General features: G+C 54.2%; 7 protein-coding genes across 7 annotated transcripts; 3 read left to right on the forward strand and 4 right to left on the reverse strand.

The window, feature by feature from the left end:
- Positions 1–380: 380 nt before the first annotated feature.
- Positions 381–1,836, reverse strand: CONPUDRAFT_165765 (uncharacterized protein; the record flags this gene model as incomplete). Its single annotated transcript, XM_007770997.1, has 3 exons — positions 1,632–1,836; positions 792–1,567; positions 381–735 (listed from the first exon to the last, which is right to left on the reverse strand). The coding sequence occupies exons 2-3, from the start codon at positions 1,100–1,102 to the stop codon at positions 381–383; spliced, it is 666 nt and encodes a 221-aa protein (XP_007769187.1). The 5' UTR covers positions 1,103–1,567; positions 1,632–1,836.
- Positions 1,837–3,747: 1,911 nt separating this feature from the next.
- CONPUDRAFT_124866 (uncharacterized protein) lies at positions 3,748–4,919 on the reverse strand. The gene is made up of 4 exons (XM_007770998.1): positions 4,661–4,919; positions 4,461–4,601; positions 4,122–4,385; positions 3,748–4,054 (listed from the first exon to the last, which is right to left on the reverse strand). The coding sequence occupies exons 1-4, from the start codon at positions 4,811–4,813 to the stop codon at positions 3,950–3,952; spliced, it is 663 nt and encodes a 220-aa protein (XP_007769188.1). The 5' UTR covers positions 4,814–4,919; the 3' UTR covers positions 3,748–3,949.
- A 1,026-nt stretch (positions 4,920–5,945) lies between these two features.
- On the forward strand, positions 5,946–8,526 carry CONPUDRAFT_57692 (uncharacterized protein; the record flags this gene model as incomplete). Its single annotated transcript, XM_007770874.1, has 8 exons — positions 5,946–6,055; positions 6,135–6,580; positions 6,640–6,708; positions 6,761–7,049; positions 7,119–7,479; positions 7,582–7,763; positions 7,824–8,200; positions 8,279–8,526. 8 exons carry the CDS (start codon positions 5,946–5,948, stop codon positions 8,524–8,526), a joined length of 2,082 nt encoding a protein of 693 aa, XP_007769064.1.
- A 181-nt stretch (positions 8,527–8,707) lies between these two features.
- Positions 8,708–9,970, reverse strand: CONPUDRAFT_57252 (uncharacterized protein; the record flags this gene model as incomplete). Its single annotated transcript, XM_007770837.1, has 4 exons — positions 8,708–9,319; positions 9,402–9,668; positions 9,752–9,851; positions 9,915–9,970. 4 exons carry the CDS (start codon positions 9,968–9,970, stop codon positions 8,708–8,710), a joined length of 1,035 nt encoding a protein of 344 aa, XP_007769027.1.
- Positions 9,971–10,647: 677 nt separating this feature from the next.
- Positions 10,648–12,152, forward strand: CONPUDRAFT_154222 (glycoside hydrolase family 18 protein; the record flags this gene model as incomplete). Its single annotated transcript, XM_007770999.1, has 8 exons — positions 10,648–10,698; positions 10,749–10,756; positions 10,818–10,956; positions 11,023–11,279; positions 11,346–11,533; positions 11,594–11,645; positions 11,695–11,879; positions 11,935–12,152. 8 exons carry the CDS (start codon positions 10,648–10,650, stop codon positions 12,150–12,152), a joined length of 1,098 nt encoding a protein of 365 aa, XP_007769189.1.
- A 342-nt stretch (positions 12,153–12,494) lies between these two features.
- Positions 12,495–13,717, forward strand: CONPUDRAFT_57595 (3-carboxy-cis,cis-mucoante lactonizing enzyme; the record flags this gene model as incomplete). Its single annotated transcript, XM_007770867.1, has 3 exons — positions 12,495–12,815; positions 12,878–13,172; positions 13,242–13,717. The coding sequence occupies 3 exons, from the start codon at positions 12,495–12,497 to the stop codon at positions 13,715–13,717; spliced, it is 1,092 nt and encodes a 363-aa protein (XP_007769057.1).
- Positions 13,718–14,084: 367 nt separating this feature from the next.
- On the reverse strand, positions 14,085–16,213 carry CONPUDRAFT_165772 (uncharacterized protein). The gene is made up of 5 exons (XM_007771000.1): positions 16,035–16,213; positions 15,549–15,979; positions 15,258–15,495; positions 14,380–15,192; positions 14,085–14,317 (listed from the first exon to the last, which is right to left on the reverse strand). The coding sequence occupies exons 1-5, from the start codon at positions 16,197–16,199 to the stop codon at positions 14,240–14,242; spliced, it is 1,725 nt and encodes a 574-aa protein (XP_007769190.1). The 5' UTR covers positions 16,200–16,213; the 3' UTR covers positions 14,085–14,239.
- Positions 16,214–16,539: the final 326 nt, after the last annotated feature.

Raw genomic sequence — 16,539 nt, forward strand, 5'->3', positions numbered from 1 at the left:
GTTCAAGGTGAGCTGGATGGGCTCGAGGAGATGGGTGAGGACGAGGCATTGATCGATGCTGGAGGGTTTGGCGTGTTTTAAAGGCGTGTCAGGAAACATATATCTTGGTTGTGTTGGGCTATAACTCACTGGCATAATAACTTGTACGCCTATAGGTATTCATTTATATTTTCTACGTGCTTGCGAGCGCGTGCAATATCTCTCAGTCTCTGTGTAAGCAGATACTTTTATCTTTGTTGATCTTCTAAGTAGCCACACCGCTTACAATATGCATCTGAACTTTTACTCGTCCTTATTGCTGTGATAAACTTCTCAGAGGGCCTTATTACTCTCCACAAGCCACTGTAATGTCGGGCACAGTCTTATTTTCCCCAAACCACTCACCCACGTAGTGCACTTTTTGTGATGAATGCCTTGAGCTTCCTGATAGTGTCACGAGCCATTTCAGGGTCTCTGTGCATGCAGAATACGCCCCCGTGGCCATCGTCGTGGCACGCGAAGTCGCGCTCGGCGTGCAGGATGCTCATGCGGTGCACCGCGTCGCCTACGAGAAGGATCCAGGATCCGTCAGGGGACGTGCAAGCTAGGAGCGCGATATGGCCCCCGAGATGAACAGGCGCAGAGACAGGAACAACAACGGGACTCTGTGCCTGTGGGTCCTCTCCAGTCATGATACCCCTGGATCCCGAACCAAGAATGAATTCAGCCTCGGTGAACGGGCGGGCGTCTCCAACGCTAAGGACAGCTAGTACCTGTTATTTCGAATGCCAGAGGATAAAGGGCAAACTTACTGATCCCAGTGCAGGTGACTGATGACGATCACGTCCACCTCCTCTGGCTGCGCCCCTCCCTTCTTGAGCGAATCATGGATACACCCATCACTTTCGAAGGTGAACAGCCGAAGCGGGCTTACTTTGCCCTCATCTCCGAGATATATGTGGGCGAAGGTCTCGAACCCCGGCGGTGTCGAAAGGTCCTCGAGTCTGGGCATGCCGAGGTCGTACATGATATTCTTCCCACTTACAGAATGGCACAGGAGGAAACCGAGGGACGGCACCTCGAGACGCTCGCTCGAGGTCTTGGGGACGCCACTGAGGATCATCCAAGCGGGGCAAGCGAGGCGTCCGCCGTCGAGAGCTGAGACATCCAAGTACGCTTGGTTCGGAGCGGGAGCTGGGAGTACAAGTACAACAGGCGGCAAAGAGAAGATGGTTGGCTATACAATCGGAGCTGAAGGAGTCGGATAACTTGAGATTGAGGGAGGTGAGCTCAAAACACAGAAAAAACAGGGTCTAGAAGACGCAAGCTTTATGCCTTTGGTGGGATCGAACAGGGGTGCGCATGGTGGATTCGGTTCAGTGGCACGGTTGGTGTCACCAATCATGGTGTCTGACTGTAGCGGCCACCCCTCGATCGACACCGAGCGACACCGAGTCGGGGTGGTTAGTGCCTGTCAGTGCTTGCCGGCTCCGCTTCAAATGACGTCTGCGAACCGTTGCCCAGTTTTCATATCACGTAAGAAGGCCGCACAGGAGGTCACCGCGAGTCTCGGGAAACTGGCACGTCCCTGAATGCTCTATCAGCAAAAATCAGTCTGTTGACAGCCTGTAATGCACTGGCGCGTGAATCACCTGCTAGGTCGCGTAAGGTCGCGTTGCACAGAAGGCCCTACAACTACGAAGACAAGTCGGATCAGATGAGCCCATAGCATGGCCATGAGACGGTAGCGTTTCAGCAGAAAAGCTCGAGATATGATCCAGACGAACTAAGGCAAACGGAAGGTGCGAATTAAGAACTTGAAGTTGACTGACGCGTGCGCGTTGCGATAGATAGGGGATTTTTACGTCTCGACCGCCTCATGTTCGCGAACATGCGGCGACAATCGATGACGCGTCCTTTTTTGCATCTCTTTCCACAACTTTCACCGATTCGGCGTGTGGGCGGCATGCCCGTGCTGCTCGCTGACGAGCTCTTCAACCTGGTCTTTTTGGAATTAGACATAGTTTCGCTTGTAGCATGCAAACGTGTAAGTTCACCTCACTACCCCAGCCCTCTGTGCGCTCATCCACTGTGCCCTCAAGGTTTGCAAGCGTTTCCTACACCTCATAGAAGGCACCGAACGTGTCCAGTACCACTTCGAACTCCAAGCAGCATGCATGAAGGAGGGTCCTTCTCGCGCTGGCACTGATATACCTGAGCTGGATACTACGACTTGTTTCGGCATGCTCCAGGCGTATCGCAGAGCATGGGAAGCACTGTCTTGGACGGGACCATTCACCATTCCTATGTCGCCGTCATTGCCGGAGGCCAAGAATTTTCAACTTGTTGGCGACGTTCTCTGCGTTGCTGGACCCAAGTACCTGCAGTGTACTCGTCTACCATCGCCCATCAGAGGCATTGAGGAGCACCAGTGGAGATTTGCCCACCCGTGCAAAAATGAGACGAGGGATTTCGAATGCGAGTTTGCTATCGACCCGGCACAAGATCTGTTTGTTCTGGTTGAGGATGAGTACCGAGGGTGAGCCGTGGTTTTGAGCTTATACTGTTTGTCCTCATGTTTCTGCATACAGCCGGAGCTCGAAATTCAAGGTTCACTTGCTTACGCTGTCGGCAGGCATACCTCATCCCACCACACTCGCTCCTTCCGGCATCATTCCTTATTCCTATGACTACCCATCTGATTACATTTCCCGATGGCCGTTCGACATCCAGATTCACGGTTCATATCTGGGACTGTTTGTCCGCGAGTACTACCGGGAGGGGGTCAACAAGTTCCTGATAATTTGGGACTGGGTATCTAGTCAAGTAATATGTGTTCGTTGCACGAATTCTCGCATTACATCCGGAGTTATATAACTTACGTCCTCCCCTTCCCTCAGGAGATTTGTAACCATGACAACGGCGTTAATCCCGTGGAGTGCTTCGTGTTCCTCCCTGGAGACCTCGTTCTTCTCGGCCAATGCCTCGACTCGGGCCTGGAGGGCGATCCATGTAGGGTGCAATTACTTGTCTACGACCTCGCTGCGGCTGGATCCTTGGGTGCCCAGACTATCACGCATGTGCATGACATCCCATACGTCTCTGTGTTTGAGTTCCCTTCTTATGCGGGCCAGTTTCAAGGTATGAAAATCCAATCCACCGGAAGCCTAGGGAAGTCCCCTCGCACAAGCGCAGCGTACTGCTCTCCATTCGTACCCGATGCCGAATCGCAACAAATCTCATTCATCAAGGTTTTCGTGGAGGGACAGCCTCAAGAATCGTTCTTTCTTCCCTTCTCTGTTATATCACACCATGTCTCTTCCTATCGCGCTGAAGACCACCAAGGCATTCGCATCCCATGGGATGCATGGGGACCAGCCGCATCCTTGAAGCCTCGGCACGATGGACCGTCTGACATGTGGCGGCCTGAGGCAATGTGCCATCCACATTTGGACATTTTGTTCGACGACACACAGTGGGGCCCCGGACCACAGCCACATCATCTGCTCCTCAAGGACTTCAACGCTTATGCAGCTCGCCGGAACCCAGCCAACGACACGAACACCCCTAGTCAATGGCATTCGTTTTCAGAACAAGCGGCCGCTCTCAACGTCGAGGGAAGATGGGCCACACTCCCGCTGCCACAGCAAACGTTCAGCCCCACGGATGAGAAAACCCTTCTTGGCCAAGATTCTATTGTATTTGTGAAAGTGAGTTTTATGCGTTGCGGGTGACTATCACGACGTGACACGTTCCTTGTCGGTTGGCATAGAGCAATTCATATATTGGCCATCCGTATACATTTAGGCGTATGACGCTTGTAGATCCGGAGAATGTAGGCTGATTGCAGTCTTTGATCCTCGAGCAATGAGAATTGAATGAGAATAAAGCGCTAGAAGCGTCATGTACCAAGCAATAATAATACCATACAGAAAACTAAGAAACAAACAGCGCAGATGCGGTGATACCATTATTCCGTCTTCATCACAGAGTCAATCCGCGCAGCCTGGATGCGCTTCTTGAGGGATATCCAGATGGGGAACCCCCAGATGAGCGTAGAAACGACGTAGAGCGTCTAAGGATACAAAGCAACGCATGAGCACATCCGCAGGTATCAAGCGCTAAAAAAGAAAAGGGCGTACTGTAGGCACGAAACCCCTGACGCTCTTCCGACATAACGACAACGCGTACAGCGCCTCCAAGCCGTGCAAGAAAGCCGTGAAGCCAAGGACGGCCTTGTAACTGAGGGAGAACCCTATCGATTCTTGCAGCATGCGCGCGGGCATGAATGCGAGGTGCGTCCCATGGGGCGGACAGAGTATGTAGGCCAAGCCACTGATCGTTAGGGTGGTGCGCAGCATGCCGGCGAGGGGAGGTTTGAACGAGGTCAGAACGGGTGCTTTGATCTGCACAGTGGTAGAGGTGAAGGTGAGGTTCCTGGGATTGCAAATGCAACGCATTCAAGCAGCAGGAAGACGTACCATTCCGAGCGCTTCCTGTGCCTCCGCTGTCATGGCTATCAGCCGCGGCTTGACTTCCTCGTAGCCTAGGAGAGGTGGGTCAAATACGACACGGGTGGTTCCGCCTGTGCCATTCTGCAGCTCATAAGAGAGGGTCATGACCTGAAACGTGGTGTTACAATGACAAAGAAGAGCTGGAGAAAAGACGAGCGGCTGCGCACCTGCTGGTCAATGGACGTCATCTTCGCGCTCTTGACCTTTCCGGGGACCTTGCCATAGTGCTTGACGTAGGCGACGAGCGTGTCTGGGTGGTTGGACATGTACATACACAGGAAGCCAGACTTGGGCGCTACGGTATCGTTGGGGTTGGACATGGTGATGGGTGTTGTGCTCAGAAACGAGGGCAGCAAAGGGAGGTCGATGTATTTGAATGCGCTTATAATGAGTGTAGTCAGACTCGGGCTCGGTGAGGAGAGTATGTTCGGGCAATCTGCTCGGTGTCGGTGAAGGGAACGAGGCCGGAGAATGACGCGGTTGCACCGGCTATGTCGGCCCCGATGCTCCGTTCGTAGACATCCAACACGCGTCAGCGTGGCAGTGCTCTCCTTCTCAAACGACATCCTAACTCTCGGAAAAGGATACACAAGATACAAGATTTGGCATAGGACATAGGCGAAGTGTACCTACCTTTCTTGGCTTCCATCTCGCTTTCTCCTGTCGGCTGAATCCCTCCATCTGATGGCAACGCGCGAGGTACTTGTCATGATCGCTATTGCAGAGCTTTTTTTGAGCAATCGTGTTTCCCCTCAGTGTTGCTCCTTCGATCTCCGAGCACTCTCCTTCAAGCAAATTACGTAGATCACTAGCTGCCAGATGCTCTGATGCTCGTGTTGGGGATGCCACATCAAGATGTACGGACAACCGCCTTCCTTGCACTATTAATCCTGGCGAGGATCCACGATCGGTAACGTCATACTAGGACACCAAATACAGGTAAGTGCAGAAAGATCCAAGTTCGATGGCCATCTTACAGTCTTCCAGCAGCTTGGAAAGAAGTTCACAAGCAGGCGCACTTCTGTCCAAGCGTTTTCTCCGCTGGATCCTCAGCCACGACTTGCGCGAGGAAATAGGCTTACAGCATCATCCAGCCCCAGCGCTTACTATAGGGGCATCGTATATGAACATGTTCTGGGATTCGACGCTCCATGGATTTCGGTTCTCTTTTCGATTTCTCTTCCACGCCCAGTCTTCAAACCACCCCCACCACCAGTCCTTTTTTGAGCCCTACAAGCTCTCATCTCAGCCTTACTTCCCAGAGAAAAATGCTCCCTGCTTCGTCTGACAAACACTCGCATGGTGTTGGCCTCTCTGACTCTCGCGTCTCCAAGAAAAGTCGCGAGATGCTCGACCTTGTTAACCGCCTGCACGCTACAGGGTGTGTCTCTGAGTACCTTGGTCCTTAGCAACACAAGCTCACGCAAGTGATTTTTCAGCGTTCAGGCGGAAATGGATCTCCCTGTGATCGCCGTCGTCGGCTCACAGAGCGCGGGGAAGTCCTCGCTCATCGAGTCCATCTCGGGTATCAAGCTCCCTCGTGCGTCGGGCACATGCACTCGGTATGTTCTTCTATAACAACTTCATCAAGCCTCTATCTGTTCTGCCCGCTAAGCCCTTATCTTCTTGTACGACATGCAGGTGTCCCACCGAGTGCAAGCTCGCGCGCTCCGATAAGCCCTGGATGTGCACGGTGAAACTCCAGTTCACGACGGACGCCCAGGGCCGCCCGTGTAAAGTCCGAAACGTCCCTTTTGGCCCGCCGATCTCGGACAAGAATGAGGTCGAGGAGCGAATCAGGCGCGCGCAGCGTGCCATCCTCAATCCGTCCACAGACGCCAAGTTCTTCCTCGGCGACGGGGAGATGGGCGACGGGGAGGACGAGAGCGCAGTGTCGTTCTCGAAGAACACGATCTCGCTCGAGATCAGCGGAGAGGACGTTGCTGACCTGAGCTTCGTCGACTTGCCTGGGTTGATTGTATCGACCACGAACGGGGCGAGCGGGGATATCGAGCTCGTCAGGAGCTTGGTGTCTTCGTATATCAAGAAACCGAGTTGTGTTATCCTGTTGACCGTCACCTGCGAGAGTAAGCGACTTGTCGGTTGCCTTAATCTTCTTGACTGATGGCCCATTGATGTTCTGTAGCGGACTTCAACAACCAAGGCGCGCACGAGCTTATCAAGGAATTCGACCCAAAGGGCGAGCGCACCGTCGGTACGTCCTCCTATCGTCCAAATGCACACGTATTTGCTGAATCTCGCACCAGGGGTCTTGACCAAACCCGACCTCCTTCAACTTGGCGACGAGGATTTCTGGATTGACCTCATCCGCGGAAAAAACGTCCCCCTCTCCAACAAATGGTACTGCGTCAAGCAGCCCAGGCCCGACGAAGTCAAGAAGGGCATTACCTGGCACGACGCACGTGCCAACGAGGAGACATTCTTCGCAACGCGGGATCCGTGGGCATCGCTCCCGGACGAGTTCCAGCGCCAACTGCGCACCGCGAACCTGACGGACCGCCTGAGTGGGATTTTGTCCGACCTCATAGCGGCTAGGTGAGCACCATTTGTTGTAGCCCATTCAAACCTCCTTTTCTGAATGGCGTTATACCCACTATCCACCAGACTCCCGCGTATCGCCGACGAACTCTACGCGCTCCTTCAAAGCACCGAGACATTGCTCCGCGACCTTCCCCCACCTCCCTCGCAAGACCCCGTCGGCGAGGTGCTTCACGCGCTTACGCGCTTCGCGCGCGACCTCGGTCAGCGTTTGCAGGGGACCCCTGATGCAGACGGGATCCTGCAGCGGATGCAGGGGCCGCAGGAGGAGTTCAAGAGGGCTGTACGCGCGACGGCGCCGAATTTTCAGCCGAGCGAGAGGGAGCAGGCGTGCGACGGGGTTGGCGAGCCGGGGTTCCTTGTGTGTGAGGAGGGTGGTGCGGGAGACGACAGTGGGATGGAGGGGGCGGCGATTTATCTGGATGAGGTGCATGAGCGGGCGCAGAAGTAGGTCGCTTTTGCTGAGAACCGTATTGTCGCATTCAGGGCTGACTTTTGGTGACATGATAATAGGGCACGCACGCGCGAGCTTCCGGGAAACTACCCGTTCGTCGTGAAGCAGATGTACATCAAGCAGTTCCTCGAGAGGTGGAGCGTGCCCACGGCCATGCTCTTCGACGAGGTGTACGATATCCTCCGGGACGAGCTCGAGCGCGTCATCGACGCGCACTTTGCGCAGATGGGCCGCGGGGTCGCGAAGAACCACGTCTCGTGAGTGTTTTCCTCCGCAAGTGTTCCCCGCCCGCATCGCTAAAGCGTCCGCCGTACTAGGATGATCATGCTGGACCACATCGACCAGTGCAAGTCCCGCACGCGTACCATGCTCGACTGGCTGCTCTCCGTCGAACGCGTGCCCACGACGCTCAACACGCACTACTATATGGACTACAGGGACAAGTTCCTCGCGTTCTACCGCGGCTCGCGGGCGCAGAACAGCCGTAGCGACCTCGCGCGCGACTTGCAGAGCTACGCCCCGCCGGGCCCGGACGAGGATGCGAGCACGTTCCAGGACGCAGTCGGGCGCGTTGTGTCGGGTCTGAGCGAGATGGGCATCGCAGCGCGGGCGGAAGATATTCCGAAGATGCTGCCGCCTGATCCGATGGAGAGTGCCATCGAGATTATGGCGAGCGTCAGAGCGTACTTCCAGGGTGGGTAGCTGCTTTCTTCTTCTCCTCCTTGTTTTGGCGTGATGGTTGATTATTTTTGTGTCGTCATCTCATTAACAGTCGCGTATAAACGCTTTGCGGATATGGTCCCGATGGCGATTGACCACGAAATTGTGCTCGGCCTCGAGAAGGGAATGGAGCAGGCGCTCCGCGAGGGGCTGATGATCACGAGCGCAAACGCGAAGGAGTTCTGCGAGTCGCTTATAGAGGAGCCAGCGATCGTCAGAAACCGCCGGGCGGACTTGCAGAAGAAGCTTGAGAGGTTGCACGCGGCGAGTAGGGAGCTAAGGACGATGAAGATAACATAAGGGCTTCGAAAATCTGTCACAGCTCCCCGCCGAACCACGCTATTACTTTGTCTTGTTCTTCATCTTGGTATCAACAGTTATTTATATGTGTAGGCAGCAGAGTGGACAATGATAGCAATTGCGAACGCAGACACGCTGAGAGAACAAAGCAAAGAGCGAAAGCGAACCCCAAATCATCCGATCATGCCGTATCCTCTAGATCCATCGGCTCCTCGCCCAGCTCCTCCGGTACCCTCTCCCTCACCGTGTTTTCGCCAGTTCCCCCTTCTAAATCCATCCCTCCTCCCTGCCCCCGGAAGACCACATTCATGGGATTTGTAGTCCCACTCCCACCGCCAGGTATCCACAACTCGCGTTCCTCCATCACAGCCTCGACGTCATCCTCATTCCAATCGCTCGTCGTCTCCCACTCGTTCTCAAACTCGACGTCCAGCGGCAGCTCGCGTTCCTCGGCCTCCGTCAGCGGCAAGAACGCCGCGAGGCCGCTGGCTCCGCCCAGTGCCGCGGCGACAGGGTGCGCCACGGAGGAGGGGTTGGGGATGGACTGCACCCAGCGCCGCTCGCGCAGGCGTTTGTGCCGCTCGCGGTCTTCTTCTATGCGCTTGAAGACCTCGTTGCGCGGAAGGAGGGACTGTTGGTGAGAGGAGTGGGGCCGCGGGTGCGCGGTGGGTGCGTCGGATGCGGGAAGCGAGACGGATGTGGAGGCGGAGGCGAGGCGGGCGTCAAGCGAGGAGAGGGCGCGGTCGATTTTGTGCGGGTCGATGACCCGCTTTGAGCGCCAGTTGCCGAGGATCTGGTGGGGACGGTGGGGAAGGGCCGGTAAGTAAGCGTGGTCATGGAATGTTGGCTGGGAGGGAGAGTATGGGTTCACGTACCTGCTTTGTGCTCGACAAGTTGGGCAGCCCCTGCCTACCCTCTGGCACGACACACTGCACAATTTTCTCCAGGTCCCGCGACACGAAATCGACATAAAATGAGCCCAAGTCAGCACCTGCGCCCGAGCTTGAGCTTGAGGCTAAGAGTTGCTTGTTCAGTGACGAAGAGGGATCTGGCGGGGGTGGGCGATGTGCTTTGGCGAGAAGTGATGTTTCGCATAGCGAATCGAGGAAGTAGAGAATGTTTATTCGGTGGTTGATCGTGCCCTAAGGAAGGAGGCCGCATGTTATTCAAGCGCTTGAAGATCTGGTTGTGGAGGGGAACGCATGGAGTTGGGATGGAAACATACCTTCTGGCACTGTTCCACGATGCAGTCCCATAGGTCCTCGCCACACCTCGAGAAGTACTTGAGCGAATAGCTGACAACCTTCTGGATGGAATCTCTCGACCTAGCAGAAAATCAAGAAGATTGAATATATACTGATGAAAGAGGATAACTAGAGGAAACATACGCGCTCAGATTTCGCAAGAGGGAAATAAATTGCATGCGCACTTCAAAAGGATCCATGTTGTATCGCAAGCGAGGGAAGAGAACAGAGGTAGAACGCTGAAGCAGAGAGTGTTTATGCTACCAGCTAGACTTGCGCAGAACGTTCAGCCAAACTATATGCCTGTGCCTTGGATATTGTTTGAGCTGTGTGGTGGAGGGTGTGAGCAAAGGTTATTCAATTGATCTTAGGGGCGAAGGCAAGCGCGTGTGGTGCGATTGGGCCTGCCCTAAACCAGTTCCGCCTCTCCGGATTGCTCGGAAGTGCTCTTGCCCCCGAACCACCTCTGATGTCCACCTCGGCGCACTCGTATGCTGCGACAAGCCACTCCTTGTCTAACGTTTACTTTCCGAAAGACCTATGTTTGCGGTGATTCCTGTATTTCTGGGAAACTGACGCGTTCAGACGCGTAAGATGACTCTTGGATGAGACCTGGAAGCTCTGCCGAGATACGGCTTGTTCTCGATATGTATGCGTAGGGCATTACAGCTGCGGATGTTGTTGTTCTGTGCTGCCTTTTCTTGACATTCCTCGTTTTCACTAACCGCGATGGCCGGCCCCACCCTGTGTCTTGCAAGCCTACCTTGCAGGTTTGAAATCGGCCTGACGCCAGCCTCATAGACCCTCTACGGTGCTTCTACTACACTCCTTCGTTCGAAACGACATGCAGCCACTTCTAAAATTTCTCATCTCCTCCATGCTCATCGATAGCGCGTACTCAGTCTTCGATGCATGGTCGAATACCAACGTGAGCACCATATCCTGTCTTCTCAACGTCACCGTTGACGACGTCTTTAGCTCGCGGTGTGAGTTTCATGCCTGATTCTCAACGACTCGTTAGGTACTCATCCACAAACCCGGAAACAGCTATTGGGGCCAGGACTCATCGAATCATCAGAAGGACCTCCGATACTACTGCGAAGACGATACCATCGACATCATCCCCCTCGCGTTCTTATACGTGTTCTTTGGCGACGGTGGGTACCCCGTCATCGACTTCGCCAACGTAAGCCTTCATTCCACTGCGCCTCATTCTCCATTGCATGGATGCTGAAATGACCTGTGTGGACAGACATGCAACCAGCAGACAAATGCCACCTTTACAAACACGACGCTGGCTGATTGCTCTTTCATGGCGTCCGACATCCAGTACTGCCAGTCCCGCGGCAAAATCGTCACCCTCTCGCTCGGCGGTGGAACGGGTGTCGTCAGCTTCACGTCCGATGACCAGGCAAAGTCGTTCGCGGACCAGGTGTGGAAGATGTTCCTTGCGTACGAGTGGCAGAGTGGTGGGGTGCACAGGCCGTTTGGGTGGGCGGCTCTTGATGGGTGCGTCTGCGTCTCGTCGAGCACTCGAGTTGGAGCTGTGCGCATTTTCTGACGAGGTGACGCCAGTGTCGATCTTGACATCGAGAGCGGGACACCTGCTCACTACGCTGCGTTCGTGAACCAGATTCGGACCCACGAGCTCAAGGGGACGCGGAGGTACTTCGTATCTGCCGCACCACAGTGTCCATACCCAGACGAGAACATAGGATCTGCGCTCGATGAAGCCCCATTCGATGCTGTGTTCGTCCAGTTTTGTGCGCATATTTCTATCCCTACTTGTACGACTGTTTTCGAAACTGATCAATGTGGCCCAGACAACAACTACTGTGCCTTGTCGTCGCCTAATTCGTACAACTTCAACGTCTGGTAACATCTTCCCCTGTTTATCTTCACTCTCGCCAACCTACCAGTTTAGGGACGACTGGGCACGCAATACATCTTACAACCCTTCCATCAAGGTATACATCGGTGCGCCCGCATCCAACGACGCAGGCTGGGGTTACGTGAACACGAGCGCGCTCGAGGCCTACGTGCACGATGCACAAGAGAAGTACTCGTCCTTTGGCGGGGTGATGTTATGGGATGCTTCTGAAGCTCACGGTGTGCACTTTCATCTTCTTAAGTTGACACTGGGTTACTGATTTGACATGGGCAGACAACGACCGATATGACCTCTCTGCAAAGAAGGCACTCCAAGACGGGCCGCACGCGCACAGCGGCGATGATTTGGATCCGCCGGGCTCGCTGGCGTCTATTGTGTCTCTGCCTATGCCTACACCAGAGAATGCCCGCTCAACTTTGAGTCCAAGCGCATCTATCCCTCTTCCTTCTTCTCCACCGGGACGGTTTGCGTTTGAAGGTACCGTTGTGTAAAACACGTCTTGGTACTTTTACTTGTTAATCTCATGATATCACCTATAATCCATGTGCTGATGAGAGAATACACAGAACGTCTTGTTTTCCTCCTCTTATTCTGCTTTGCGAATGCGACGTCTGGCATATTATCTGTAAATCCAGCACCATCGTTGGATAGAGTAGGCGAACCGCGTATTAATATCCTCTGGCGCTAATAGGTCTTATGACCATCGTCCCTCAACGGCCCACCCAAGTCTGGTCAACTACTCTCACAGCTAACCTCTCCAGAAAACCATCTTTAGCGGAAACGGATCTTCTCCGCCCGCTTCTCCTCCTCGTCTCTCAGAGAAGTCTTAGCCCATGTCACCCTACACGCTCCTCGTCGGCTCGTGGGATGACGCCGTATTCACCCTCTCCTTCGACCCTTCCGCATCGCCTCCCTCCCTCAAGCTCGTCTCGGAGCTCAAAGTAGGTTACCACCCGTCATGGCTCGCCCAGCACCCGACGGACAGCTCGCTCGTCTTTACGGCCCAGCGGCTCTCTGACACGACGAGCGGCGAGATCGTCGCACTCAGATACACCGGCCCGGGCTCGGGCGTGAAGGAAATTGGGAGGTCGAAGAATGGGGGTGTGGACCCATGTCATTTGCTGGTCACCGAGGACGAAGTTGTCACAGCCAATGTCGGTGCTAGATTACCTTGTGTTTCTCCGAGTGATTCGCTGATTGCGTCCTTGTGTGTTAGTACAAAGAAGGCGGCGTTGCGGTGACGCCCATATCTACGTCGAGGCCCTACCTCTTTCCAGACGGCGCATACCAGTTGGATATGCCTTTTTATGCGCCGGGTCCGAACAGGATTCGTCAGGCGGGGTCGCATGCGCATCAGATTGTTCCTTCGTCTGATAGAGCTGAGCTGCTGGTACCTGATCTCGGGGCAGACAGGACGTGGCGACTTGGGAAGAAAGATGGACGTTGGGCAGTCCTCGAGGAGAGCATAAAATACGAGCCTGGCTCAGGTCCTCGGCATGTCGTACTTTTAGGTGCGCTTTGTTCATCATAAAGCTTCATCCCTGAATCCATCGCTGACCAGCACTTTCGGCTCGGATCAGACGGTAAACTATACACCCTCTTGGAGATCACCTCCCGCCTCGCAACGCACGCGTTTCCATCCGGCACCTCGCTCTCAAAGTCCATCTCCACGCTCACATCTCCGCCACCAGCCTCGTCGGGAGCGGTGATGGTCGCAGCGGAGCTGCTCGCACCGCTGCTGAACAGCACGTTCCCGACGCAACACCTGTATGTGTCGAACAGAGACGACCCCTCGCCGGAAGGCGACACCATTGCTATCTTCGCGCTTGACGCCGAGCACGATGGCGTGCCTGTGCTCGTGAACGAGGTGCGCACGGGTCTGCGACACGCACGAGGGATGGTGTTCGGCGGGCCCGACGACCTGTATCTGGCCGTTGGCGGGAAGGACGGCGGAGGAGTGAAGATCTTCGAGCGAGTGGATGGTGGGACGAGGTTGAAGGAGCTCGCGCAGATTGAGGAAGGTATCAGAAGTCCGACGCATTTCTTATGGATGTGAGCCAGGGATTCCGTAGAGATTGGTCCGAGAATGGGAGCTGGATATGAGGTAGTTTAGTTACACGGGTTTTGCATTCCGCTGTGTATCAAAATATGCTTAATGGACTGTTTCGTCGAAGTTGCATTATCTTGCTATCATCATGAGCGACCTGTACGTGGTTACGAAACACTTCACGCGATCGCCCTTGGGCGGCTTCACCTTCCTGCTCGAAAAAGCTTAGTTGACAGACGCCGGGACACTTTGAACACTTTGAGCTTTGAGGTATTATTACATCCTAGATCATGTGGTCGGCCCCGAGCTTTCTACATGGTCCTCTATCATTTCAATATACGATCCGATATGATAGAATTATCACCAAGTAAAAAGTTATATGCATTGGACTACGCGAGCCAGTAGGTATGTCCCGCTAAGGCTTTACTATTCCGGTGAGGCTTAGGCAGTGCTGACAGGGTATCGGAGACGCCCCCCTGAACGTCAACACTCTGACATACAGCCTATGGGTTAAGGCGCTACCCGAAGCACCTAATTCTCTTCCACATTCTCCGGATCTACAAGCGTCATACGCATAAATGTAAGCGGACTGCCTATCCGTGGATTACCCTGTGCCGACCGAGTAAGAACGCGCCACGCCATGATAGCCGCGCACAACACACAACACTCACCACCGCAAAAACAATAGAATCTTGGCCAAGAAGGATTTCCCCATCCATGTAGTCGATCATTGGCTGTGGCAGCAGGAGTGTGGCCCATCTTCCCTCGACATTGATAAGGACCGTTTGTTCTGAAAACGAATGCCATTGACTAGGGATGTCCGTGTGGTTGGCTCGGTTCCGGCGAGCTGCATAAGTGTTGAAGTCCTTGAGGAGTAGATGCTGTGGCCGCGGGTGGGGAGGTCCCCTCTGTGTGTCGTCAAACAAAATGACCAAATGTGGGCAGCACATTGCCTCAGACCGCCACATGGCAAAAGGTCCATCGTGCCGTAGCTTCAAGGATGCGGCTGGTCCCCATGCATCCCATGGGATGCGAATACCTTGTCGGCCTTCAGTGCGATAGGAAGAGATATGGTGTGATATAATAGAGAAGGGAAGAAAAAGTGACTCTTGAGGCTCTCCCTCCACGAAAACCTGGATGAGTGAGACTTGTTGCGATTCGGTGTCGGGTATGAACGGAGAGCAGTACCATGTGCTTGCGCGAGGGGACTGCCCAAGGCTGCTAGTGGATTGGATATCCATACCTTGAAACTGGCCCGTATAAGAAGGGAACTCAAACACGCAGAGATATGGGATGTCATCCACTTGCGTGATGGTCTGGCCACCCAAGGATCTAGCCGCAGCGAGATCATGGACAAGTGATTTCACCCTACATGGACTATCCTCCAGGCCCGAGTCGAGGCGCAAGCCAAGAAGAACGAGGTCTTTGGGGAGGAACGTGAAAGATTGCACGGTGTTGAAGCCGTTGTCATCATCCCGTATCTCCTGAAAGAAGGGACGGGCATAAGTTATAGGACTCCGCTTTCGATAAGGGAATCGGCACAGCGCACACATATTACTTGACCAGATACCCAGTCCCAAATTATCAAATGGTTGTTGACCCCCCCGTAGTGTTCATCGGCAAGCAGCCCCAGATATGATCCGTGAATCTGAACATCGAACCGCCATCGGAAAATGTAACTATAGCCATAGTCGTAGGTGTAGGAAATGGTGCCGGAAGGAGCCGATGTGGGGTGAGGTACGCCAGCCGATAGCGTAAGCAGGTGGACCTTAAAACTCGCGCCCCGGCTGTGTGTAGAAGAGGATCGACAAAGTATTACACACTCAAAACAACGGCTCACCCCTGGTCCTCAGCTAGAGCAAGCAGGTCTTGTGCTGGGTCAATAGCTAGCCCGTACTCAGAACTCCGTGGCTTATCTTCGCACGGATGGTCGATCCTCCACTGGCGCTCCTCAATGCCTCTGATGGGCGATGGCAGACGAGTACACTGCAGATACTTGGATCCAGCAGCGCATAGAACGTCTCCGACCAGTACATACTTCTCAGCATGCGGAGGTAACGGTGACAGAGGGATGGTAAAAGGTCCTGTCCAAGAAAGCGCTTCCCATGCTCTGCGATACACCTTCAGCATGCCGAAACGAGTTGCGGTATCCAGCTCCGGTAGATCAGTGCCAGAGCGAGAAGGACCATCCTTCATGCATGCTGCTTGGAGTTCGAAGTGGTACTGGACACGTTCTGTGCTTTCGATGAGGTGTAGGAAACGCTTGCAAACCTTGAGAGCACAGTGGATGAGCGCACAGAGGGCCGGGGTAGTGGGGTGAACTTACACGTTTGCATGCTACAAGCGAAACTATGTCTAATTCCAAAAAGACCAAGTTGAAGAGCTCGTCAGCGAGCGGCACGGGCATTTCGCTCATATGCCGACTCGGTGAAGGTTGTGGAAAGAGATGCAAAGAAGGACGCGTTGATTGTCGCCGCGTGTTCGCGAACATGAGGCGCGGTTGAGACGTAAAAAGCCCCTATCTATCGCAACGCGCACGCGTCAGTCAACTTCAAGTTCTTAATTTGCACCTTCCGTTTGCCTAAGTTCGTCTGGATCATATCTCGGGCTTTTCTGCTGAAACGCTACCGTCTTATGGCCATGCTATGGGCTCATCTGATCCGACTTGTCTTCGTAGTTGTAGGGCCTTCTGTGCAACGCGACCTTACGCGACCTAGCAGGTGATTCACGCGCTGGTGCATTACAGGCTGTCAGCAGGCTGATTTTTGCTGATAGAGCATTCGGGGACGTGCTAGTTGCCCGGGGCTCGCGGTGACCGGTGACCCTCGATG

This window comes from Coniophora puteana (genome assembly GCF_000271625.1).
Source record: "Coniophora puteana RWD-64-598 SS2 unplaced genomic scaffold CONPUscaffold_7, whole genome shotgun sequence".
In the NCBI taxonomy this organism is placed as follows: Eukaryota; Fungi; Basidiomycota; class Agaricomycetes; order Boletales; family Coniophoraceae; genus Coniophora; species Coniophora puteana.

Excerpts from the sequence above, each read along its gene's own strand:
- CONPUDRAFT_165772 (XM_007771000.1), bottom strand. The coding sequence starts at position 16,199 with ATGTTCGCGAACACGCGGCGACAATCAACGCGTCCTTCTTTGCATCTC. Across the intron at positions 15,980-16,034 it reads CGCTTGTAGCATGCAAACGT|GTTTGCAAGCGTTTCCTACA; the intron begins GTAAGTTCACCC and ends TGTGCTCTCAAG. Across the intron at positions 15,193-15,257 it reads TATCTGGTCAAGTAATATGT|GAGATACGGGATGATGACAA; the intron begins GTGCGCTGTGCC and ends CCCTTCTTTCAG.
- CONPUDRAFT_124866 (XM_007770998.1), bottom strand. The coding sequence starts at position 4,813 with ATGTCCAACCCCAACGATACCGTAGCGCCCAAGTCTGGCTTCCTGTGT. Across the intron at positions 4,602-4,660 it reads TGACGTCCATTGACCAGCAG|GTCATGACCCTCTCTTATGA; the intron begins GTGCGCAGCCGC and ends ACCACGTTTCAG. Across the intron at positions 4,055-4,121 it reads TCAGGGGTTTCGTGCCTACA|ACGCTCTACGTCGTTTCTAC; the intron begins GTACGCCCTTTT and ends TTGTATCCTTAG.